Below are 25,000 nucleotides of genomic sequence, written 5' to 3'. Positions count from 1 at the left end.
CAGAGAGACCACCTGGTGAGTCCACAGTGCCCCCATGAGCCGCTTCAGTGGGCCAACAGCACCCCCTGGTGGCGAGGACGGTCACTGCAGTCTGTCCAAGAGAAATGGACTCTCCTCTCTTCTAATTTATGGGTTTTTCGGCTGTCTTAAAATGCATTTTGAGGAGGAGATATGAACAGGTGTATCTTTTATTTTTATTTATTTTTCTTGAGCTTGAATTAATTAAAATGTAGGATAGTCGTATATATATATATATATATATATATATATATATATATGATGCCTGTACAAGGCTACGCTACGAGGAGATACAAGCTGGAGAAATGAGAAGAGCCTTAAATACTTTAGACTATTTAGTTCTTTTTGATAAAACTCATAGTGTTCATCAGTAATCTCTTTTAAAAATCACTTCTTAAACTTTTTATTTTCTTCTTTTATTTATTTTTTTATCTCTTTTTCTTTCATTTATTTAATTAATTATTTTTATTTCATCTCTTTTCTTTTTCTTTCATTCATTTATTTAATTATTTATTTAATTTAATTTGATCACTTTTTCTTTCTTTTCTTTCTTTATATATTTGCACCTCACTATTGAGCTTTCTGTTGTCGGTGCCATATAAATAAAGTTGTTATTATTATTATTATTATTATTATTATTATTATTATTATTATTAATATAAAATAGTTCAATGGTTGGGTAAAGGAATCCACAAATCAGCCACATTGATATTTTTTTCCTACCAAAATTTGGACCATTAAAAATGTTTTGACTCTAAACATCGAAGCATTCAAGTCTCGCTCATCTTGTTGTTGTTGTTGTTGTTTACCTCCTGCGTGAACAGGGAGTGATGCAGGGGACGATTCCCTACCTGGGGACCTTCCTCACGGACCTGGTGATGATGGACACGGCCATGAAGGACTACACTGAGGTCTGCTTCCTGTTAAGACATTTAAATATAGTGTTATTAATGAGGCTAATAACAACACAGGCCTACACGTTTATCTTCACTTTATTTATTTAAATGTTGTTGTTTTTTTAGGGTGGTCTGATCAACTTCGAGAAGAGAAGAAAGGTGAGTTGCAAAAGAAGAAAAGATTAAAACAATTTAAAAGAGATGAAATCAACACATCTGTGGCTCCGCTCAGGAGTTCGAGGTGATCGCTCAGATCAAGCTGCTCCAGTTGGCCTCCAACAACTACAGCTTCACTCAGGACGGACACTTCAGGGACTGGTTCTCCAGCGTGGAGAAGCTCAGCGAGGCCGAGAGGTGAGTGCACCTGGCTCCCCACAACATGGGTCTCTAATATAATATAATATGATATGATATAATATGATATAATATGATATAATATAATATAATATGGTATAATATGATCTAATATAATATAATATAATATGATCTAATATAATATGATATAATATAATATGATATAATATAATATGATATAATATAATATGATATAATATAATATGATCTAATATAATATAATATAATATGATCTAATATAATATAATATAATATGATATAATATGGTATAATATGATATGATATAATATGATATGATATAATATGATCTAATATAATATAATATGATATAATATGATATGATCTAATATAATATGATATAATATGATATAATATAATATAATATAATATGGTATAATATAATATAATATAATATGGTATAATATGATATGATATAATATAATATGATCTAATATAATATAATATGATATATGATCTAATATAATATGATATGATATAATATAATATGATCTAATATAATATAATATGATATGATATAATATAATATGATCTAATATAATATAATATGATATAATATAATATGATCTCATATAATATAATATGATATAATATAATATGATATAATATGGTATAATATAATATGATATAATATGATATAATATAATATGATATAATATGGTATAATATAATATGATATAATATAATATGATATAATATGGTATAATATGATATAATATAATATAATCTGGGCTACTGCAGATGTTAATGTGTGAGGGGATGAAATGACAAATAACGAAAGGGGAAGATGCCAAAGTATGAAAGCTGCACCTGGTAAAAGTATGTTATATACTGATTATATTTATTATAAACAAACAAAACAAAGTTTTAAAGCTGCACCAGGTAAAAGTACGTTGTATATTTATCATCTAAACAAAGATGCGTTCACTGACCCACGTCGGTGCAGGGTTTCCGTGCGTTCGGGTTCACGCTGACGTCACTTCCTGTCCCCGCAGCTACAACCTGTCCTGTGAGATCGAGCCTCTGTCCGAGTCGGCCTCCAACACGCTGCGGGCCAAGAAGAACGGCGGCATCATGAAGCGCTGGAGCGAGTGAGTCATGAAGTATTGATCACCGATCGGCCGATCGATAACCGGGTTCACGTTTTCAATCACCCATTTTCCTTCCTCTTCCTTCCTCTTGCAGCCGCCAGCTGACGGAGGCCGGCTGCAGCGGCGCTCCGGGCTCTCACTCCAAGTCCTTCGACCACTCGCACTACCGGCCGTACCAAGGGGGCGGGGGTGGAGGAGGAGGAGGAGGAGGAGGAGGAGGAGGAGGAGACAGCGGCGACGCGCTCAGCGTCACCTCCGTCAGCTCCAGCGGGTCAGACCTGGAGGACGTGAACGCCAGCTTCCTGTCCGACTCCCCGGAGGGACACGAGAGGAAGGTGTGAGGCGTTCACTGTCTCCTCTAAAGCTTCAGTTTACAAGTTAATGTTAGAGGAGAATAAGAGTTAAAGCTTTAGTTTACAAGTTAATGTTAGAGGAGAATAAGAGTTAAAGCTTTAGTTTACAAGTTAATGTTAGAGGAGAATAAGAGTTAAAGCTTTAGTTTACATGTTAATGTTAGAGGAGAATAAGAGTTAAAGCTTTAGTTTACATGTTAATGTTAGAGAATAAGAGTTAAAGCTTTAGTTTACAAGTTAATGTTAGAGAATAAGAGTTAAAGCTTTAGTTTACATGTTAATGTTAGAGAATAAGAGTTAAAGCTTTAGTTTACATGTTAATGTTAGAGAATAAGAGTTAAAGCTTTAGTTTACAAGTTAATGTTAGAGGAGAATAAGAGTTAAAGCTTTAGTTTACATGTTAATGTTAGAGGAGAATAAGAGTTAAAGCTTTAGTTTACAAGTTAATGTTAGAGGAGAATAAGAGTTAAAGCTTTAGTTTACATGTTAATGTTAGAGGAGAATAAGAGTTAAAGCTTTAGTTTACAAGTTAATGTTAGAGGAGAATAAGAGTTAAAGCTTTAGTTTACAAGTTAATGTTAGAGAATAAGAGTTAAAGCTTTAGTTTACAAGTTAATGTTAGAGGAGAATAAGAGTTAAAGCTTTAGTTTACAAGTTAATGTTAGAGAATAAGAGTTAAAGCTTCAGTTTACATGTTAATGTTAGAGGAGAATAAGAGTTAAAGCTTCAGTTTACATGTTAATGTTAGAGAATAAGAGTTAAAGCTTCAGTTTACATGTTAATGTTAGAGAATAAGAGTTAAAGCTTCAGTTTACAAGTTAATGTTAGAGGAGAATAAGAGTTAAAGCTTTAGTTTACAAGTTAATGTTAGAGGAGAATAAGAGTTAAAGCTTTAGTTTACAAGTTAATGTTAGAGAATAAGAGTTAAAGCTTTAGTTTACAAGTTAATGTTAGAGGAGAATAAGAGTTAAAGCTTCAGTTTACATGTTAATGTTAGAGAATAAGAGTTAAAGCTTCAGTTTACAAGTTAATGTTAGAGGAGAATAAGAGTTAAAGCTTTAGTTTACAAGTTAATGTTAGAGAATAAGAGTTAAAGCTTTAGTTTACATGTTAATGTTAGAGAATAAGAGTTAAAGCTTTAGTTTACAAGTTAATGTTAGAGAATAAGAGTTAAAGCTTTAGTTTACAAGTTAATGTTAGAGAATAAGAGTTAAAGCTTCAGTTTACAAGTTAATGTTAGAGAATAAGAGTTAAAGCTTTAGTTTACATGTTAATGTTAGAGAATAAGAGTTAAAGCTTTAGTTTACAAGTTAATGTTAGAGAACAAGAGTTAAAGCTTTAGTTTACAAGTTAATGTTAGAGAATAAGAGTTAAAGCTTTAGTTTACAAGTTAATGTTAGAGAATAAGAGTTAAAGCTTTAGTTTACAAGTTAATGTTAGAGAATAAGAGTTAAAGCTTTAGTTTACAAGTTAATGTTAGAGGAGAATAAGAGTTAAAGCTTCAGTTTACAAGTTAATGTTAGAGAATAAGAGTTAAAGCTTTAGTTTACATGTTAATGTTAGAGAATAAGAGTTAAAGCTTTAGTTTACAAGTTAATGTTAGAGAATAAGAGTTAAAGCTTTAGTTTACATGTTAATGTTAGAGAATAAGAGTTAAAGCTTTAGTTTACATGTTAATGTTAGAGAATAAGAGTTAAAGCTTCAGTTTACAAGTTAATGTTAGAGAATAAGAGTTAAAGCTTCAGTTTACAAGTTAATGTTAGAGAATAAGAGTTAAAGCTTCAGTTTACATGTTAATGTTAGAGAATAAGAGTTAAAGCTTTAGTTTACAAGTTAATGTTAGATGTTAATGTTAATGTTAGAGGAGAATAAGAGTTAAAGCTTTAGTTTACATGTTAATGTTAGAGGAGAATAAGAGTTAAAGCTTTAGTTTACATGTTAATGTTAGAGGAGAATAAGAGTTAAAGCTTTAGTTTACATGTTAATGTTAGAGGAGAATAAGAGTTCATAAAACATGATGTTCTCCTTAAGTTATATTTTAGAAACAATGTTAATAATATTAATATATTAGAAATATGTTAATATATTTAAAATAAAGTTAATATATTAGAAATAATGTTGATCAATAATACCCCCCCCCCCCCCCTCTCTCTCTCTCTCTCTAGACGTCGACTCCCTCGGTGAAACTCACCGTCTCTGCTTTGGGGAGAGAAGCTCCGTCAGCCGACACGACGTCAACGGTAACAACTTCACTATCGGAGCCTACATTTCCCACAATGCAACTGGCACAACGAGTAAAAACAGAGGGATTATTCCAGATTAAGATTCAATGAAGGTAGTAAACATCTCTCCCCCCCCCCCTCTCAGTTCTGGGAGTGCACCTCCCTCTCCTCCCTGGACACCTCCGGCTCGGCCTCGGGCTCCAGCAGCGCCTCCTCCTCCTCCGTCTCCTCCTCCACGCCGCTCTCCGCCTCGCGCTCACACAAGCGCTCCGTGTCGGCCGTGTCGAACTACTCCACGCTGTCGCTGCCGCTGTACAACCAGCAGGTGGACGACTGCTGCATCATCAGGGTCAGCCTGGACGTGGAGAACGGCAACATGTACAAGAGCATCCTGGTGAGAGGGACCAGGACTGACCAAGACCAGTACTAGACTAGTCCTGAGGACTGACGAAGACCAGTACTAGACTAGTCCTGAGGCCTGACGAAGACCAGTACTAGACTAGACCTGAGGACTCTGACGAAGACCAGTACTAGACTAGTCCTGAGGCCTGACGAAGACCAGTACTAGACTAGACCTGAGGACTCTGACGAAGACCAGTACTAGACTAGTCCTGAGGCCTGACGAAGACCAGTACTAGACTAGACCTGAGGACTCTGACGAAGACCAGTACTAGACTAGTCCTGAGGCCTGACGAAGACCAGTACTAGACTAGACCTGAGGACTCTGACGAAGACCAGTACTAGACTAGTCCTGAGGCCTGACGAAGACCAGTACTAGACTAGACCTGAGGACTCTGACGAAGACCAGTACTAGACTAGACCTGAGGACTCTGACGAAGACCAGTACTAGACTAGTCCTGAGGCCTGACGAAGACCAGTACTAGACTAGACCTGAGGACTCTGACGAAGACCAGTACTAGACTAGTTCTGAGGCCGGAGGCCAGTGGTACAGGACTGAGGACTCTGACGAAGACCAGTACTAGACTAGACCTGAGGACTCTGACGAAGACCAGTACTAGACTAGTCCTGAGGCCTGACGAAGACCAGTACTAGACTAGACCTGAGGACTCTGACGAAGACCAGTACTAGACTAGTCCTGAGGACTCTGACGAAGACCAGTACTAGACTAGTCCTGAGGCCTGACGAAGACCAGTACTAGACTAGACCTGAGGACTCTGACGAAGACCAGTACTAGACTAGTCCTGAGGCCTGACGAAGACCAGTACTAGACTAGACCTGAGGACTCTGACGAAGACCAGTACTAGACTAGTCCTGAGGCCTGACGAAGACCAGTACTAGACTAGACCTGAGGACTCTGACGAAGACCAGTACTAGACTAGTCCTGAGGCCTGACGAAGACCAGTACTAGACTAGTCCTGAGGACTCTGACGAAGACCAGTACTAGACTAGTCCTGAGGACGGAGGCCAGTAGTACAGGACTGAGGACTCTGACGAAGACCAGTACTAGACTAGTCCTGAGGACGGAGGCCAGTAGTACAGGACTGAGGACTCTGACGAAGACCAGTACTAGACTAGTCCTGAGGACTCTGACGAAGACCAGTACTAGACTAGTCCTGAGGACTCTGACGAAGACCAGTACTAGACTAGTCCTGAGGACTCTGATGAAGACCAGTACTAGACTAGTCCTGAGGACTCTGATGAAGACCAGTACTAGACTAGTCCTGAGGACTCTGATGAAGACCAGTACTAGACTAGTCCTGAGGACTCTGATGAAGACCAGTATCTAACCTGCCCGTGTTGTCGTCTCTTCAGGTGACGAGTCAAGACAAGACTCCGGCCGTCATCAGGAAGGCGATGATCAAACACAACCTGGAGCGAGAGAAGACCGACGAGTACGAGCTGATGCAGCGGATCTCTGAGGACAAAGGTGAGGAGAACCCTGACCCGTCAGCTGGAGAAGGAGAACATGGAACAATGATGAAGGAGAACATGGAACATGTCACAATGATGAAGGAGAACACAATGATGAAGGAGAACATGTCACAATGATGAAGGAGAACACAATGATGAAGGAGAACATGTCACAATGATGAAGGAGAACATGTCACAATGATGAAGGAGAACACAATGATGAAGGAGAACATGTCACAATGATGAAGGAGAACACAATGATGAAGGAGAACATATCACAATGATGAAGGAGAACATGTCACAATGGTGAAGGAGAACATATCACAATGATGAAGGAGAACATGTCACAATGATGAAGGAGAACATGTCACAATGATGAAGGAGAACATGTCACAATGACGAAGGAGACACAATGATGAAGGAGAACATGTCACAATGATGGAGAACATGTCACAATGATGAAGGAGAACACAATGATGAAGGAGAACATGTCACAATGATGAAGGAGAACATGTCACAATGATGAAGGAGAACATGTCACAATGATGAAGGAGAACATGTCACAATGATGAAGGAGAACATGTCACAATGATGAAGGAGAACATATCACAATGATGAAGGAGAACATGTCACAATGATGAAGGAGAACACAATGATGAAGGAGAACATATCACAATGATGAAGGAGAACATGTCACAATGATGAAGGAGAACACAATGATGAAGGAGAACATGTCACAATGATGAAGGAGAACATGGAACATGTCACAATGATGAAGGAGAACACAATGATGAAGGAGAACACAATGATGAAGGAGAACATGTCACAATGATGAAGGAGAACATGGAACATGTCACAATGATGAAGGAGAACACAATGATGAAGGAGAACATGTCACAATGATGAAGGAGAACATGGAACATGTCACAATGATGAAGGAGAACACAATGATGAAGGAGAACATGTCACAATGATGAAGGGGAACATGTCACAATGATGAAGGAGAACATATCACAATGATGAAGGAGAACATGTCACAATGATGAAGGAGAACACAATGATGAAGGAGAACATGTCACAATGATGAAGGAGAACATGGAACATGTCACAATGATGAAGGAGAACATGTCACAATGATGAAGGAGAACATGTCACAATGATGAAGGAGAACATGTCACAATGATGAAGGAGAACATATCACAATGATGAAGGAGAACATGTCACAATGATGAAGGAGAACACAATGATGAAGGAGAACATATCACAATGATGAAGGAGAACATGTCACAATGATGAAGGAGAACACAATGATGAAGGAGAACATGTCACAATGATGAAGGAGAACATGTCACAATGATGAAGGAGAACACAATGATGAAGGAGAACATGTCACAATGATGAAGGAGAACACAATGATGAAGGAGAACATATCACAATGATGAAGGAGAACATGTCACAATGGTGAAGGAGAACATATCACAATGATGAAGGAGAACATGTCACAATGATGAAGGAGAACATGTCACAATGATGAAGGAGAACATGTCACAATGACGAAGGAGACACAATGATGAAGGAGAACATGTCACAATGATGGAGAACATGTCACAATGATGAAGGAGAACACAATGATGAAGGAGAACATGTCACAATGATGAAGGAGAACATGTCACAATGATGAAGGAGAACATGTCACAATGATGAAGGAGAACATGTCACAATGATGAAGGAGAACATGTCACAATGATGAAGGAGAACATATCACAATGATGAAGGAGAACATGTCACAATGATGAAGGAGAACACAATGATGAAGGAGAACATATCACAATGATGAAGGAGAACATGTCACAATGATGAAGGAGAACACAATGATGAAGGAGAACATGTCACAATGATGAAGGAGAACATGGAACATGTCACAATGATGAAGGAGAACACAATGATGAAGGAGAACACAATGATGAAGGAGAACATGTCACAATGATGAAGGAGAACATGGAACATGTCACAATGATGAAGGAGAACACAATGATGAAGGAGAACATGTCACAATGATGAAGGAGAACATGGAACATGTCACAATGATGAAGGAGAACACAATGATGAAGGAGAACATGTCACAATGATGAAGGAGAACACAATGATGAAGGAGAACATATCACAATGATGAAGGAGAACACAATGGTGAAGGAGAACATATCACAATGATGAAGGAGAACATGTCACAATGATGAAGGAGAACATGTCACAATGATGAAGGAGAACATGTCACAATGATGAAGGAGAACATGTCACAATGACGAAGGAGACACAATGATGAAGGAGAACATGTCACAATGATGAAGGAGAACATGTCACAATGATGAAGGAGAACACAATGATGAAGGAGAACATGTCACAATGATGAAGGAGAACATGGAACAATGATGAAGGAGAACACAATGATGAAGGAGAACATGTCACAATGATGAAGGAGAACACAATGATGAAGGAGAACATATCACAATGATGAAGGAGAACATGTCACAATGGTGAAGGAGAACATATCACAATGATGAAGGAGAACATGTCACAATGATGAAGGAGAACATGGAACAATGATGAAGGAGAACATGTCACAATGATGAAGGAGAACATGTCACAATGACGAAGGAGAACACAATGATGAAGGAGAACATGTCACAATGATGAAGGAGAACATGTCACAATGACGAAGGAGAACACAATGATGAAGGAGAACATGTCACAATGATGAAGGAGAACATGTCACAATGACGAAGGAGAACATGTCACAATGACGAAGGAGAACACAATGATGAAGGAGAACATGTCACAATGATGAAGGAGAACACAATGATGAAGGAGAACATGTCACAATGATGAAGGAGAACACAATGATGAAGGAGAACATGTCACAATGATGAAGGAGAACATGTCACAATGATGAAGGAGAACATGTCACAATGACGAAGGAGAACACAATGATGAAGGAGAACATGTCACAATGATGAAGGAGAACACAATGATGAAGGAGAACATGTCACAATGATGAAGGAGAACACAATGATGAAGGAGAACATGTCACAATGATGAAGGAGAACATGTCACAATGATGAAGGAGAACATGTCACAATGATGAAGGAGAACATGGAACAATGATGAAGGAGAACATGTCACAATGATGAAGGAGAACATGGAACAATGATGAAGGAGAACATGGAACAATGATGAAGGAGAACATGTCACAATGATGAAGGAGAACATGTCACAATGATGAAGGAGAACATGTCACAATGATGAAGGAGAACATGTCACAATGATGAAGGAGAACATGTCACAATGATGAAGGAGAACATGGAACAATGATGAAGGAGAACATGGAACAATGATGAAGGAGAACATGGAACAATGATGAAGGAGAACATGTCACAATGATGAAGGAGAACATGTCACAATGATGAAGGAGAACATGTCACAATGATGAAGGAGAACACAATGATGAAGGAGAACATGTCACAATGATGAAGGAGAACATGTCACAATGATGAAGGAGAACATGGAACAATGATGAAGGAGAACATGTCACAATGATGAAGGAGAACATGTCACAATGATGAAGGAGAACATGGAACAATGATGAAGGAGAACATGTCACAATGATGAAGGAGAACATGTCACAATGATGAAGGAGAACAATGATGAAGGAGAACATATCACAATGATGAAGGAGAACATGTCACAATGATGAAGGAGAACATGTCACAATGATGAAGGAGAACATGTCACAATGATGAAGGAGAACATGGAAAAATGATGAAGGAGAACATGTCACAATGATGAAGGAGAACATGTCACAATGATGAAGGAGAACACAATGATGAAGGAGAACATGTCACAATGATGAAGGAGAACATATCACAATGATGAAGGAGAACATGGAACATGTCACAATGATGAAGGAGAACATGTCACAATGATGAAGGAGAACATGGAACATGTCACAATGATGAAGGAGAACACAATGATGAAGGAGAACATGGAACATATCACAATGATGAAGGAGAACATGGAACATATCACAATGATGAAGGAGAACATGTCACAATGATGAAGGAGAACATGTCACAATGATGAAGGAGAACACAATGATGAAGGAGAACATGTCACAATGATGAAGGAGAACATGTCACAATGATGAAGGAGAACATGGAACATGTCACAATGATGAAGGAGAAGATATCACAATGATGAAGGAGAACATGTCACAATGATGAAGGAGAACATGGAACATGTCACAATGATGAAGGAGAACACAATGATGAAGGAGAACATGGAACATATCACAATGATGAAGGAGAACATGGAACATGTCACAATGATGAAGGAGAACATGTCACAATGATGAAGGAGAACACAATGATGAAGGAGAACACAATGATGAAGGAGAACATGTCACAATGATGAAGGAGAACATGTCACAATGATGAAGGAGAACATGTCACAATGATGAAGGAGAACATGTCACAATGATGAAGGAGAACATGTCACAATGATGAAGGAGAACACAATGATGAAGGAGAACATGTCACAATGATGAAGGAGAACATATCACAATGATGAAGGAGAACATGTCACAATGATGAAGGAGAACACAATGATGAAGGAGAACATGTCACAATGATGAAGGAGAACATGTCACAATGATGAAGGAGAACATATCACAATGATGAAGGAGAACATATCACAATGATGAAGGAGAACATATCACAATGATGAAGGAGAACATGTCACAATGATGAAGGAGAACATGTCACAATGATGAAGGAGAACATGTCACAATGATGAAGGAGAACATGTCACAATGATGAAGGAGAACATATCACAATGATGAAGGAGAACATGTCACAATGATGAAGGAGAACATGTCACAATGATGAAGGAGAACATATCACAATGATGAAGGAGAACATATCACAATGATGAAGGAGAACATGTCACAATGATGAAGGAGAACACAATGATGAAGGAGAACATGTCACAATGATGAAGGAGAACATGTCACAATGATGAAGGAGAACATGTCACAATGATGAAGGAGAACATGTCACAATGATGAAGGAGAACACAATGATGAAGGAGAACATGTCACAATGATGAAGGAGAACATGTCACAATGATGAAGGAGAACATGTCACAATGATGAAGGAGAACATGTCACAATGATGAAGGAGAACATGTCACAATGATGAAGGAGAACATGTCACAATGATGAAGGAGAACATGTCACAATGATGAAGGAGAACATGTCCAGGTGTTGAGAACCTCAGACACTTAAAGATTTACTTCAAACTCGGCAGCAGAGAAACGGTGTGAAGGTCCAAGTTGTGACATTTAAACGTCTCTTAATACTTAATGTACAATCTTAAGAGAGTAAATAATAATAAATGATGAATAGAATCAAAATATCCTGAACAGGAAATACTGGAGAGGTGGTTTTCTGTAAATATGTGCTTTTATTATCATTGTTGTAAAACAATTGTTTTGGATCAACAACAACTAACGAAAATGTAAATAAATAAACATTTAGGATTTAATGCTGCGGGACGAAGGAAATACATTTGACATGTTTTCCTGTCAACCTTTTTAATCTTTGTATGACGTTGTGGATTAAACAGAATAAAGTTTTGACCCTGCGGGGCCACCGTACCTGCGACCTCATTCAATACGGTCCTCACGTCCCTGTATTCTCTCAATAAATCCAGATGTCTTTTGTGTTTTCTCCGCAGAGCTTCGGATCCCGGACAACGCCAACGTCTTCTACGCCATGAACTCCACCGCCAACTACGACTTCGTGCTGAAGAGGCGGGGCTTGGCGCGGCCGATGCGCGCCAAGAACGTGGCGAGCTCGACGCTGCCGCGCATGAAGCAGAAGGGACTGAAGATCGCCAAAGGGATTTTCTGAGGAGAAAACTCGTCTACTTCCTGCCTCCCCTCCTCCTCCTCCTCCTCCTCCTCCTCCTCCTCTTCCTCCTCTTCCTCCCTCCTCTTCATCCCCCTCTCTGGCCTCTCGCTCCTCAGAGGAAACGTTGGCGTCCGGAAGCTTTTCCGAGTTTTGGTTTTGGACAAAGACGCCAGAGGAGACAATGTCCGACCTTCAGAAAGCAGAGGGGCCGTCGTAGCCTCGTCGGGACCCCTTCGAGGACTTTAAAAAGGTCGGGAAACGGGAAGAGTCGGCGTCCCCTGAAGGACTCGTCTGCTCGTGGAGGAGCAGGTTTTCTACTCCCCGTCCGTTACTTTACGTTTACAAACCGTTTACGACTCTAAAAGCTCTTCAATGTTTTTCTTTTCTTTCAAAGCCTCTTTTACACAAAAGAAAGTCCCTCTTTGACCCCTGACCTCCAGAGGTCGTGTGCGCCCCCTGCTGGTTGTACATACGCGGACGATACAGGAAGCTGCCGGGTCTTTCCAACGGTTTCTTCAGGGAACTTTATTTTTTTTCCACGGACACAGGGACTCCTTTTGAGGGACTATTTGAAGCGTGTGAGCGCTGCCATGTTACGGGGCGGGGGAGGGGGCGGGGCAGAGATCCAGAGGGCGTCGCCATCTGTACGAACATCGATATCGAGCAACGCCGACCGTGCAGTATTTTATTTTGAGAACGGACCGTGAGATTTTGTTAATAGACTCGACCGAGATATTTTTCTTCTTTTTGCTTTTGTACATTTAAAAAAAAGAAAAAGGAAATGTTTTGCATCTCACTGATACGGTGCTGCTAATTATCTCTTCTTCTTCTTCTTCTTCTTCTTCTTCTTCTTCTTCTTCTTCTTCTTCTTCTTCTTCTTCTTCTTTCCTGATGTTTAATCTGTCGAACCAATAGAAGCCAATTTCTGCCAGGAAAACAAAAACAAACAGGCAAAAATAAGAATTAAACTACTCAATACAAAGTTAGAATTCATGAGTTTGAATTTCCACGAATGACAAATTCATCTTCAGATTGTTCTTCGTCAAAAAAAAAGGAAGAAGAATGAATGAAAACCACATTTTGACCCTGAAACCAAAAGAATTACAAAAATTAAAACAAATATTTTTAGCTAATTATTCATTAATTGTTCATTAAAATTATTATTATATATTTGGATAATATGGAGAAATACTGCAAATAAAAAATATATATATTTTTTTTTTTTTCTCGGACAACAAACTGATGTTCTGGTTTAACCAGAAGAAGAAGAGTCTCTCTCTCTCTCTCTCTCTCTCATTCTCTCTGTCTCTGTTATTATCTCTCTCTCTCTCTTTCTCAGAAAGTATGAGGAACGATTTTGGCGATTTAATTTTTTTTCCCAGATATGGAAAAAAAATCGTCAAACTACAGAAAAGCTCCTTAAATCTTTCCGTGAGACGCAGAACAAAAGAACAAAAGAACCGACTCTTCTCTCCGTTCCGTCGGTTTCTCTAAAGGAACAATTCAAACCTTCTCCTGAAGAGTCTACATTTCCTTTTTTATTCCCCGCGAATACAAAGTTGAGACATTAACGGCTGCGAAGCGTCAGCGGCCATTTTTAATTCTCAGTGCTGCTAAATCATGACATGACATGACATGACATGACATGACATGACATGACATGACATCATCTCATCACACAGATCAAAACGTTACTTCTGAAACGAAAAGGGACCCGAAAGCTGACGAGAGCAGCTTCTCACTTCTGGACTTACTCTCCGTTTCTTTAATGTTTTTATTTTTTATTCTTCTGACTTGTAAACGGGCTCTTAAATATGCACTTAATGCCTCTTACATGTAGGAACACGTCGTCACGGTGACGGTCCACACGGGAGGAAACGGAAATAAATAAAAAAGTATTACGACGAGGACGCGTGTCATGAAATGCACGTCCTGCTTTCACAAGAGGACATTAAACATTAAACATTAAAGTTTATTTCTCCTCCGAGGTCACAAACCGTCGTTAAACACGTCGAGACAGTCGGAGCGCGTGAACGTGTTTGCAATGCACCCTGGGAAATGTAAGCAGTCACAGATTAAGGGAATGTCTGACGATGGATTCACACCCCCCCCCCCCCATGAAATCCTTTCGCTGTTGAACACTGTGACCTTTGACCCCGTTCACTCTGCCTGTCGATCGCTGTGACCGAACCGTAAATAAATAAGTAAACAAGTAAACAAAGCGTGCGTTCCCCCTCAACGACGTCGTGGTGAACATCGAGCTCGACGGGCGCGAAACCTCCATGTGCCAAAAAAAATAACAAGAAAAAGAGAAACGGTTGCTTTTACCAGATGAGTCCTCTTTGCCTTTTAACAGTGAGTTTAAAAAAAATAATAATGTTTGTATGTTTACTGTTGTCGCATTTTTCTGGAAAACAAAACAACAACAACAACAAAATAAAGGGGTGAGAACACTATGATGTCTGGACCCGTTTCTCTAAAGGAGAAATAAGAAACTTGAAGCGAAGGCGCCGCAGAAGAAGAAGAAGAAGAAGAAGAAGAAGCTGTTGGAGAAACACTTTCATTCACGTTTTTATTTGTTTTTGTTTTTCAGGATCAGTCAGCTGCCAAATTATCAAATATTTAAAAAATATATATTTTTAATCCAAACAGATGTTGGAGCCAATTTCAGTTTGAATCTGCCGAGTTTGAATCCAAGTTTCAGGGATGAAAACCAGTCTGATTCTGGTGGAAACCCAACGAAGCATCCAGTAACAACAACCAACGTTTCAGTGAAGTATTTAAGTTTCGCAACAGGACCTCAAACGCACCACAGTGTCTGTTTTGCTACTCCGATCACAAATTGATAACGGACTGAAAACGGGAGCTTGAACGCAGCACCGGCTCCTCCTCCTCGTGTTTGGTCGTCAGGCCTTTTAGCTCCCAGTGTTCCCAGTGTTCCCAGTTGTTTCTGCAGCAGCTCCGTCTCGTGTTCTCTTGAGAACGTAGACGTTGTGCACACGAGTGGAACTTTAAATGATGTCGGACTGGTTTGTGTGTCGTAGCCCGTGTTGACCCGGCGTACCCTTTCTTTTTATTTCTCTGTGTGGTTTTTGACCTGATTCTGTGCGAGTTTGAACAAAAACAAGCGAAAAGAGAGAAAAGAGAAAGAAAACAACTGAAAATTTCCTGTTTTTGTTTTTTCGTTCCCCTGAACTGTGCTCGGGTGCCATTTTTACCAATTTAAAGAAGAAAAAAAAAGAATTTCAGAACCTTTTCTAACTGCAGTCTCGTCTTCTTGTTTTTGTTTTCCTATTTTCTTTTTCCCCCGAGAACACAAACACCTGCGTATAATACAAAACTGTCCTCGATTATTACTTTGTTTATTTATTGATTTGTATATAAAGATTTTCTTTTGCATTGTACATTCTCTCCTTTCTTGGTTATAGATTAATATATTCATGTACATACGAATAAACATTAAGTTTATAAAAGTAAATAGAATATTTTCTCTTTATTATTGAGTCCTTTGTGTTAAGATTAAGGAACATAAATTATTAACAACTGTAAGTGTTGTTTAGTAGCTTTATATTATTGAAATATAATATAAAGTCACATATATATATATATATATATATATATATATATATATATATATATATATATGTGACTTTTAGTGAGGTTCACTAAGGAATATGTATTTATTCATCTTTATTTGATGCTTAAAATGTTTTGATATTTAAAAAAATGTAATTTCAAAAGTAAAAATATAGTCGAAATATATCTATCTATATCTATATCTATATATTATATAAGCTTTCCGTTTTCGTCAGAGCAGCGGGTTTGCCTGTTTATGAAACGTCATCACTCAGCGACAGAACGGTCTTATCGTTCGCGCCTGCGCACTAGCTCAAAGCATTGTTGTTTCTTTTCAGCATGGCGCTTAGCAAAACGTTTGGACAGAAACCTGTGAAGTTTCAGCTCGAGGAGGATGGAGACTTTTACATGATCGGATCGGAGGTCGGTAGTAACTCATTAAAGCAGAAACGGAGTCAATGAGTGACGTATTTGGGGCAGAAAAGTGTCGTTTAACCAGCAGCTGGTCCGCTAGCAGCTAGCAGCTAACGACGCAATACAGCTGGACTCATTCATTTATTTTGGGTTTATCGATTATTAAAATTAAAATAGCCACGGAGAACAAACACGGTGATCGGTCTGCCGATTTATTGGAATATAATTGTGATAAGAAAACATTCGTCCTTCAGAGTTTCACCTTGTTGTCTTCGGCTGAGCGAGCTAACAGCTATGCTAAGCTAGCTAGCTAACGGCGTTCAGATAAATAAACCACCAGAAAGGCGTTTATTCAAATATATTTATTATCATTTATTCATAGTTATCTTCTAGAATTGTGCCACGTGACTCTAGCTCCTCTCATACCAATAATAACTTCTATATTAGCTTGTACGGTACACTGATGGTATATTTAGCGTTATATATATTTATATATATACTGTAGTATACTGTACAAGTACACAGACTAACATCACCTCTATAGTATACGGATAGTGTGTATATTATATACAGGGTTATACACAATAGTGTACAGACTAACATCACCGTAAGTGTGTGATCTTCTCTAAATATAACATGTGCGTCATGTTTATTAGCTGCTTTTTAAATAAAGTTTGATACAAATGTTGACTTTTCTAACAGAAGTTATAAATGTAGAACATAATCTACATGTTGTGTGATGGTTATTATTATATTATTGCACAGTTCAATAAATAATGCATCTTGCATCCCATGTGACTAATTACTTGATGTTACTTAAATGTTTGTGATATAACTGTTAGAAGTTATATTATATTATTCATTAAAACATGTAAACATGCTGCTTAGAGCTGCAGCTCAGTTATTATTATAGTTAGTGATTAACCTGTAAATGATTTTCTTATTTCTTTGGTTCATGAAAACGTCCCTGTTACAATCTAAACAAAAAAACATGTTTCTTAGTTTTATATCGCATGCGTAGAAGAAAATAACACTCGCAAAATTGGAACCGGCCTTCATAAATCTTGATTTAATTAATTGTTGTATGTGTTTTTGTTTGTGTTCAGGTGGGAAACTACCTGCGCATGTTCAGAGGCTCACTGTATAAAAGATACCCGTCGTTATGGAGAAAACTGGCTTCAGTAGAAGAACGGAAGAAAATAGTGGAATCCTCACACGGTGAGTAGAGTTCAAAAGATCACTGAAGGTTAAATGCATTCATTTGGCTTCAGAGGTTTGTGACACACACTGACACACACACTGACACACGGTGACACACACTGACACACACTGACACACGGTGACACACACTGACACACACTGACACACACTGACACACACTGACACACGGTGACACACACTGACACACACTGACACACGGTGACACACGGTGACACACAAGGTGACACACTGTCGGTCCTTTTCCTCGCCGTTGATCCCGCTCTCGTCCTCCAGATCACGGCTACACTCAGCTGGCCACCAGCGTCACTCTGCTGAAGGCCTCGGAGGTCGAGGAGATCCTGGAGGGCAACGATGAGAAGTACAAAGCCATCTCCATCAGCACGGAGCCCCCCGCCTACCTCAGGTACCTCCGTCACATATATATATATATATATATATATATATATCTCACAATGTTACTGACGCTTTGTTTACACGTTGGCATCGTGTCACATCACCTTCTGCACGAGAAGAATGGAAATACAAAAATAAATCCATAACTATATGCACTGCATGAACCTGTGGGTCTGGTTCTGCCACCAGGGAGCAGAAGGGCAAGAGGAACAGTCAGTGGGTTCCCACGCTGCCCAACAGCTCCCACCACCTGGACGCGGTTCCCTGCTCCACCACCATCAACCGCAGCCGGCTGGGCCGCGACAAGAAGAGGACGTTCCCGCTGTGGTGAGCAACGGGAAGCCGAGTAGAAGACGTATATTATAATATAAGAACTTATCTTTGTTACTACTTTGTCGTGTTGAAGCTCGACGGGATCGTATATCAGTGATTTGATCTTATTAATAATAATAATGTCGTTGATATTTAACGTCAATTTGAGCGGATCTATAATCACAACTGGTACAATTATTAAATTGGACATGCTGATTTTTTTTGGGGGGATAATCAGACTAATGTGTTTCTAATGTGGTTTTAAGATGTTAGAAGATAAATAAACATATTATATTTGTGTGTTTTTTTTATTATTCCGGCTCAGCTTCGACGACCACGACCCGGCGGTGATCCACGAGAACGCCACTCAGTCCGAAGTCCTGGTTCCGATCCGTCTGGACATGGAGATCGAGGGTCAGAAGCTGAGAGACGCGTTCACCTGGAACATGAACGGTAGCTAAATATATACAATAAATATAATGGGATTCGCTGCTCAAGAAAAGAACATTGTAGCATTAAAAACCTTTTTCTTAAAAAAAACAAACACAAATGTTGGATGCACCGTCAAAATAAAAGTCTCGGTAGAGTGTGTTTTGTTTTTTTAACTCATTTTGTACAGAGTAACCGTGTAAACAAATTGATTTCTAAACATAGAAGAAGAATAACGCAACGTGACCCGAGAACATAAACATTCCTCTTTTCTTCTTCTTCTTTTTTTCTTTTTAAACGTCCAGAGAAGCTGATGACGCCCGAGATGTTCGCCGAGATCCTCTGCGACGACCTGGACCTGAACCCGCTGGCCTTCGTGCCGGCCATCGCCTCCGCCATCCGGCAGCAGATCGAGTCGTACCCGACGGACGGCGTCCTGGAGGAGCAGACTGACCAGAGGGTCATCATCAAGCTGAACATCCACGTGGGGAACATCTCGCTGGTGGACCAGTTCGAGTGGGACATGTCGGAGCGCGAGAACTCGCCCGAGAAGTTCGCCCTGAAGCTCTGCTCCGAGCTCGGCCTCGGGGGAGAGTTCGTCACCACCATCGCCTACAGCATCCGCGGCCAGCTGAGCTGGCACCAGAGGACGTACGCCTTCAGGTAGGGAATCGAACGCGCGGGTGAAACCCGGTGGAATGAAACGAGTGGATGAAACCCGTTGATGATGATGATGATGATGAAGGCTCTCTGTGTTTCAGTGAAAACCCGCTCCCCACGGTGGAGATCGCCATCAGGAACACGGGCGACGCCGACCAGTGGTGCCCGCTGCTGGAGACGCTGACGGACGCCGAGATGGAGAAGAAGATCAGGGACCAGGACAGAAACACCAGGTGAGCCACGCGCTTCCTTCCTGTCTGCTCTTCAAAATAAGAGCTTCCATCTCATTGTGACATTTTTTTAAAATGTTTATCTGGTTAGATGAAAGTTAATAAATGAGTCGCATCTGTTATAGATTAATTTTTTATTTTAGTATTTTTTACTATTTGATTGGTTGATAAAAGGACTTAAATGAGCGTTGTTTGTGTTTTATTGTTATATTTAACAATAAGTGAATAAAGATTATTAAGCAGTTATAAGCTCTCGTCACAGGATACGGTTTCTGTTTCCTCCTCCAGGCGGATGAGGCGGCTGGCGAACACGGCGCCCGCGTGGTAGAAGAAGAAGAAGCAGCAGCAGCAGCAGCAGCGCCGGCGCCCCCTACAGGACGCCACTCGCCTGGATCGAGGTACGACCGCCGTCGCAAAGATGTCCCTCCGCCGCGCGCCGGATCTTCTTTTTTCCTCCGCTCGACCGGGTTCTCAGTCCGTCATTCACAATATTATTTTGTATTATTATTGTTAATATTATGTTCTGTAGAGGATCCTTAGCCCCCCCCCCCCCGCCCCCCCGTGGAGGAGCTGCTCGCTCACGTTGACCACTGACTCTCTACCTGACCAGAGGGAGAAGAACGACCACACAGCCAGTCGCAGATAATATATATTGTTATGTTGTATTTGTTGTCTTTTTGTACATTTTAATAATTCTTACAAAATAAAAAAAAAAAAAATAAAAAAAAGTGAAGGACCTTGTTTTTGTTGTTGTGCATCATTTTATTCATTTGTTGAAAATAAAACATTTAACGTTTTAAAATGTGTGAAGTAAAATCTTACTGATGTTTTTCTGTTGAGAAAAATTAAGTTTACGAAGAAAACTGAAAAAAAAGACTTTTTAATGTAATTTACTATTTAATTTAAACAGTTTGATTTTCAATATTGATCAATTAGATATGCACCGAATATCTTTCTCCTCCAGTTTTGGATATTTGTGAATGGATTCTTAATTTAAAAGCCAATTTGTGTCTCAGACTTCCCTTTTCTTCACTCCTGACTGGACCTTGACCAGCTGTGCTGTTGTCATGACGACGATGATGATGATGAAGATGAAGGGTTGTGGTGCTCAGCGGTTTCCATTCTGTCCGGCCCACAAAGGAGGAAGTGCAGCGTGTGCAGACGAGAACGCAGCGTTTCAGTTCTGCACCAACAGCCGGTAGAAACCAGAAGAGCTTCCAGAAGTTTCTGTTTTACCTCGTTTACACGAACGCATCGTTTGCTTTTGTTTCTGCTCTCTAGTTGAAATGCACAGACGTTTACACGGCTAATGAAAATGTATATATATATAATATATACATTATTATATATACAAAATAGTATACATATTTAAATATTCACATATATTTATATATGTATATATTTTTAAAAAGTACATTTATATATATATATATAAAAATTGCATATATTTATATATACACATTTGTAAAAAGATGTATATAAAAAATAGTATATATTTAAATATACATATATAAAAAGAATAGTATATATATATAAAACAATTTTATATATTTACATATACACATTTATATATATATATACAAATTGTATCTATATATATATATATATAAAAAAATGGTATATATATTTATATATATATACATATTTATATATATATATAAATTAATATATATATATAAATTAATATATGTATATATATTAATTCATATATAAATATATATTTTTATATATTAATAAATAGATATATACATTTTCATTAGCCTGTTTAGGACTTTAGTCGTTGTCATCGTTGAATATTTGGATTCGACGTCTCGGTTGTCCTCAGAGACTCGGAGCTCCACGTCCTCCGACTCGCTTCCCGTCAGATTCAAGCTGATCATCGTTGTGTCTTCTAGTCGTGCAGATCGTCGCCCTGCTGCTCGTCTCGCAGGAGACGGTCGTCGGGGTCGTCGGGGTCGTCCGGCCGGTCGAACAAGGCCCGTCTGAGTGGAGAGAACGAGAGACGTGGTGGAGAAAACATCTCACAAGAGGACGGATCTAATTGAACCCGACTCAATACAACACAAAAACAACAATAACGTCTAAAGTTAGAGTTGGCAGTAAACGAGACATTTTACCGAATATCTCCGTCTCCCGAGAACTCGACAAAAGCTACGATGACTCAAATACCATAGAAGAAGATTCTGAGCATTTTCCTTTGTTATTTATACCGACCACGGATCAGATGGAAGAAGAGTTCGTAGTCATGGTGACGCCACCTGTTGGTTTGAAGCCTCTAATTTTTGGAAATTTCACCGTCGCCATCTTGGTTTTTTCGCAACCAGTGAACAGGAAGTGACCTCATCTGGACTGAGGAGGAGTGACGTAGAGACCTGTCAATCACCCTGTAGCCCCGCCCTAAAGCATACCCTGCTTTATGGTCTGTTTGAGATCATGTTTACAATGTTTACTGAGGGAATACATCAAGAGAAGTAGAGTCATTTATATAGACTTCTATACAACCAGAGGAGTCGCCCCCTGGTGGTCAGGAGAGAGAATGCAGCTTTAACACATGAAGCATAGACTTCTATACAACCAGAGAAATCGCCCCCTGGTGGTCAGGAGAGAGAATGCAGCTTTAACACATGAAGCATAGACTTCTATACAACCAGAGGAGTCGCCCCCTGGTGGTCAGGAGAGAGAATGGAGCTTTAACACATGAAGCATAGACTTCTATACAACCAGAGGAGTCGCCCCCTGGTGGTCAGTAGAGAGATACCAGCTTTAACACATGAAGCATAGACTTCTATACAACCAGAGGAGTCTCCCCCTGGTGGTCAGGAGAGAGAATGCAGCTTTAACACATGAAGCATAGACTTCTATACAACCAGAGGAGTCACCCCCTGGTGGTTAGTAGAGAGAATGCAGCTTCAACACATGAAGCATAGACTTCTATACAACCAGAGGAGTCGCCCCCTGGTGGTCAGTAGAGAGGATGCAGCTTTAACACATGAAGCATAGACTTCTATACAACCAGAGGAGTCGCCCCCTGGTGGTCAGTAGAGAGGATGCAGCTTTAACACATGAAGCATAGACTTCTATACAACCAGAGGAGTCGCCCCCTGGTGGTCAGGAGAGAGAATGCAGCTTTAAAAAAACTGGGTGGAGTTTCTCACTCTCTTCTTCTGTGGTATTTGAGGTATTGTAAAAGTTGAAACGCGGTGACATAAATTCTGGTTCTTACAGAAGTTCTGGCGTCGTCAGCAGCTTCCTTCCTCCCGGCTGGTTGGGAAACACGTCCTCCAGGAAGTAGTACATGTGGCCGACGCTGATACCTGAAGAACACACCTTCGTCACCATCATCACCTTCATCACACTGAAGTTCATTTAAACCTTCAAACACTCACTCGGGTTGTGGATTCATCCACCGCTGAAAATAGTCCCGAAAAACCAATAAACTGTTTGCTTCCTGTTTGTTTGGTTAAAAGAAACGACAGCGAGCAGCTGAGGATTCCTGAAAAGATGCATTTTATTTATTTTTATAATTTTTTTGTTCTCACTATTTGATGTTTATTGTTTTTATATATATATATATATATATGAATAAAAAGTTATTGTTTTGGCTTTTCTAGTTATTTAACTAGCATAACATGAATAATCCATCATATTATTGGATTCTCTTATTACTTTTCCTCGTCCTATTTCTGTTTTGGGGATAATTGTGCTTTAAATCATGGGCTACTACTACTAATTGTTTTTATTTTATGTAGTTTTTGTTTCAAACTGAAAATGTAGGATAACGCTTCGATGTTGATCCAGTAAACATGAATGTAAACTACATGTTTACGTTTCCTGATACATTTCATAAACTTTAAATTGGACTCAAGGTAAATTTGGAACTGCTCAGATTGTGATAATTGTATCTCGATGTGAATGTAAACACGTCTCCAGGCGCCCTGGACTCCACAGGAGGTCCGCCGGCGTCCTCGTACCGAGCAGGTCGACCGCCACGGAGTTCCCGAGCAGCAGCGAGAAGCCCGCCAGCACCCAGGGGAGCAGCGGCGCCCGGAAGTTCAGCAGGCCGAAGAAGTTCACGCGGACCAGCGGATGTCTTCTACTCCACACGTACACCAGCATGACGGTGAAGGCCGGGCCCAGGAAGGAGACAGGGGCCAACAGGCCGAGCAGCTGCGGGGGCGCTGGGGTTAAAGGTCAACTTTAGACCGGCTCTGGAGGCAGAAGCAACGCCGATGAAGAAGCAGGGTTCAACACTGTTTTATAATCATTTTATTTTTTTTATATGATATCTATTTTTCAAATAGATATCGCGATAATATTTATTGTTAATTTTTTCGGACACGATAACCATTTAGTGAAAATCTGAAATAGTTACAAACCAACTTCATAAAGAATATTTCTTCAGTTGACACGTCTTTGTTTATAGAAAGACGTGTTTTTTGTCACCTTTAAAAGGCGTTCACCATTTGTCGTTCCTCTAAATTGAGGAACTATCTTCCTCATTGTGAGGTTTTAAAGGTTTTAAAGGTTTTAAAGGCCTTAAAGGCTCTAAAGGTTTTAAAGGTTTTAACGGTTTTAAAGGCCTTAAAGGCTCTAAAGGCTCTAAAGGTTTTAAAGGTTTTAAAGGTTTTAAAGGCCTTAAAGGCTCTAAAGGTTTTAAAGGTTTTAAAGGTTTTAAAGGCCTTAAAGGCTCTAAAGGTTTTAAAGGCCTTAAAGGCTCTAAAGGTTTTAAAGGTTTTAAAGACCTTAAAGGCTCTAAAGGCTCTAAAGGTTTTAAAGGCTTTAAAGGCCTTAAAGGCTCTAAAGGCCTTAAAGGCCTTAAAGGCTCTAAAGGTTTTAAAGGTTTTAACGGTTTTAAAGGCCTTAAAGGCTCTAAAGGTTTTAAAGGTTTTAAAGGTTTTAAAGGCCTTAAAGGCTCTAAAGGTTTTAAAGGTTTTAAAGGTTTTTAAAGGCCTTAAAGGCTCTAAAGGCTCTAAAGG

The 25,000-nt window shown here is 39.4% G+C and overlaps 3 protein-coding genes across 8 annotated transcripts in view; 2 read left to right on the top strand and 1 right to left on the bottom strand.

The window, feature by feature from the left end:
- Positions 1–15,242, top strand: part of LOC117735767 (ral guanine nucleotide dissociation stimulator-like) — a 47,224-nt gene extending 31,982 nt beyond the window's left edge. For all 6 annotated transcript variants that reach the window (XM_034540557.1, XM_034540556.1, XM_034540554.1 and 3 more), the window contains 10 exons: positions 1–15; positions 843–929; positions 1,041–1,073; positions 1,147–1,268; positions 2,282–2,377; positions 2,472–2,712; positions 4,896–4,970; positions 5,098–5,346; positions 6,726–6,840; positions 12,614–15,242. The exon at positions 1–15 is cut by the window's left edge and continues 66 nt beyond it. In XM_034540557.1, coding sequence (XP_034396448.1) covers positions 1–15; positions 843–929; positions 1,041–1,073; positions 1,147–1,268; positions 2,282–2,377; positions 2,472–2,712; positions 4,896–4,970; positions 5,098–5,346; positions 6,726–6,840; positions 12,614–12,789 — 1,209 coding nt within the window. In that variant the 3' untranslated portion in view covers positions 12,790–15,242. The remainder of the gene's footprint in view (positions 16–842; positions 930–1,040; positions 1,074–1,146; positions 1,269–2,281; positions 2,378–2,471; positions 2,713–4,895; positions 4,971–5,097; positions 5,347–6,725; positions 6,841–12,613) is intronic.
- A 1,365-nt stretch (positions 15,243–16,607) lies between these two features.
- smarcb1a (SWI/SNF related, matrix associated, actin dependent regulator of chromatin, subfamily b, member 1a) lies at positions 16,608–20,720 on the top strand. Its single transcript, XM_034542596.1, has 8 exons — positions 16,608–16,788; positions 17,886–17,997; positions 18,274–18,403; positions 18,583–18,720; positions 19,031–19,158; positions 19,440–19,797; positions 19,896–20,027; positions 20,313–20,720. Exons 1-8 carry the CDS (start codon positions 16,705–16,707, stop codon positions 20,350–20,352), a joined length of 1,122 nt encoding a protein of 373 aa, XP_034398487.1. The 5' UTR covers positions 16,608–16,704; the 3' UTR covers positions 20,353–20,720.
- A 120-nt stretch (positions 20,721–20,840) lies between these two features.
- LOC117736403 (derlin-2-like) overlaps positions 20,841–25,000 on the bottom strand; it is an 8,061-nt gene continuing 3,901 nt past the window's right edge. The window contains exons 5-8 of the mRNA XM_034541719.1: positions 23,996–24,191; positions 23,248–23,338; positions 21,774–22,006; positions 20,841–21,207 (exon numbers count right to left, since the gene is read on the bottom strand). Of these exons, the coding sequence (XP_034397610.1) occupies positions 21,916–22,006; positions 23,248–23,338; positions 23,996–24,191 (378 nt within the window). The 3' untranslated portion in view covers positions 20,841–21,207; positions 21,774–21,915. The remainder of the gene's footprint in view (positions 21,208–21,773; positions 22,007–23,247; positions 23,339–23,995; positions 24,192–25,000) is intronic.

The sequence above is a fragment of the Cyclopterus lumpus genome, chromosome 9 (assembly GCF_009769545.1).
Source record: "Cyclopterus lumpus isolate fCycLum1 chromosome 9, fCycLum1.pri, whole genome shotgun sequence".
NCBI lineage: Eukaryota > Metazoa > Chordata > Actinopteri > Perciformes > Cyclopteridae > Cyclopterus > Cyclopterus lumpus.
This window is presented reverse-complemented; position numbering and strand designations above follow the sequence as displayed.

Excerpts from the sequence above, each read along its gene's own strand:
- smarcb1a (XM_034542596.1), top strand. The coding sequence starts at position 16,705 with ATGGCGCTTAGCAAAACGTTTGGACAGAAACCTGTGAAGTTTCAGCTC. Across the intron at positions 16,789-17,885 it reads TTTACATGATCGGATCGGAG|GTGGGAAACTACCTGCGCAT; the intron begins GTCGGTAGTAAC and ends GTTTGTGTTCAG. Across the intron at positions 19,159-19,439 it reads GTTCACCTGGAACATGAACG|AGAAGCTGATGACGCCCGAG; the intron begins GTAGCTAAATAT and ends TTAAACGTCCAG.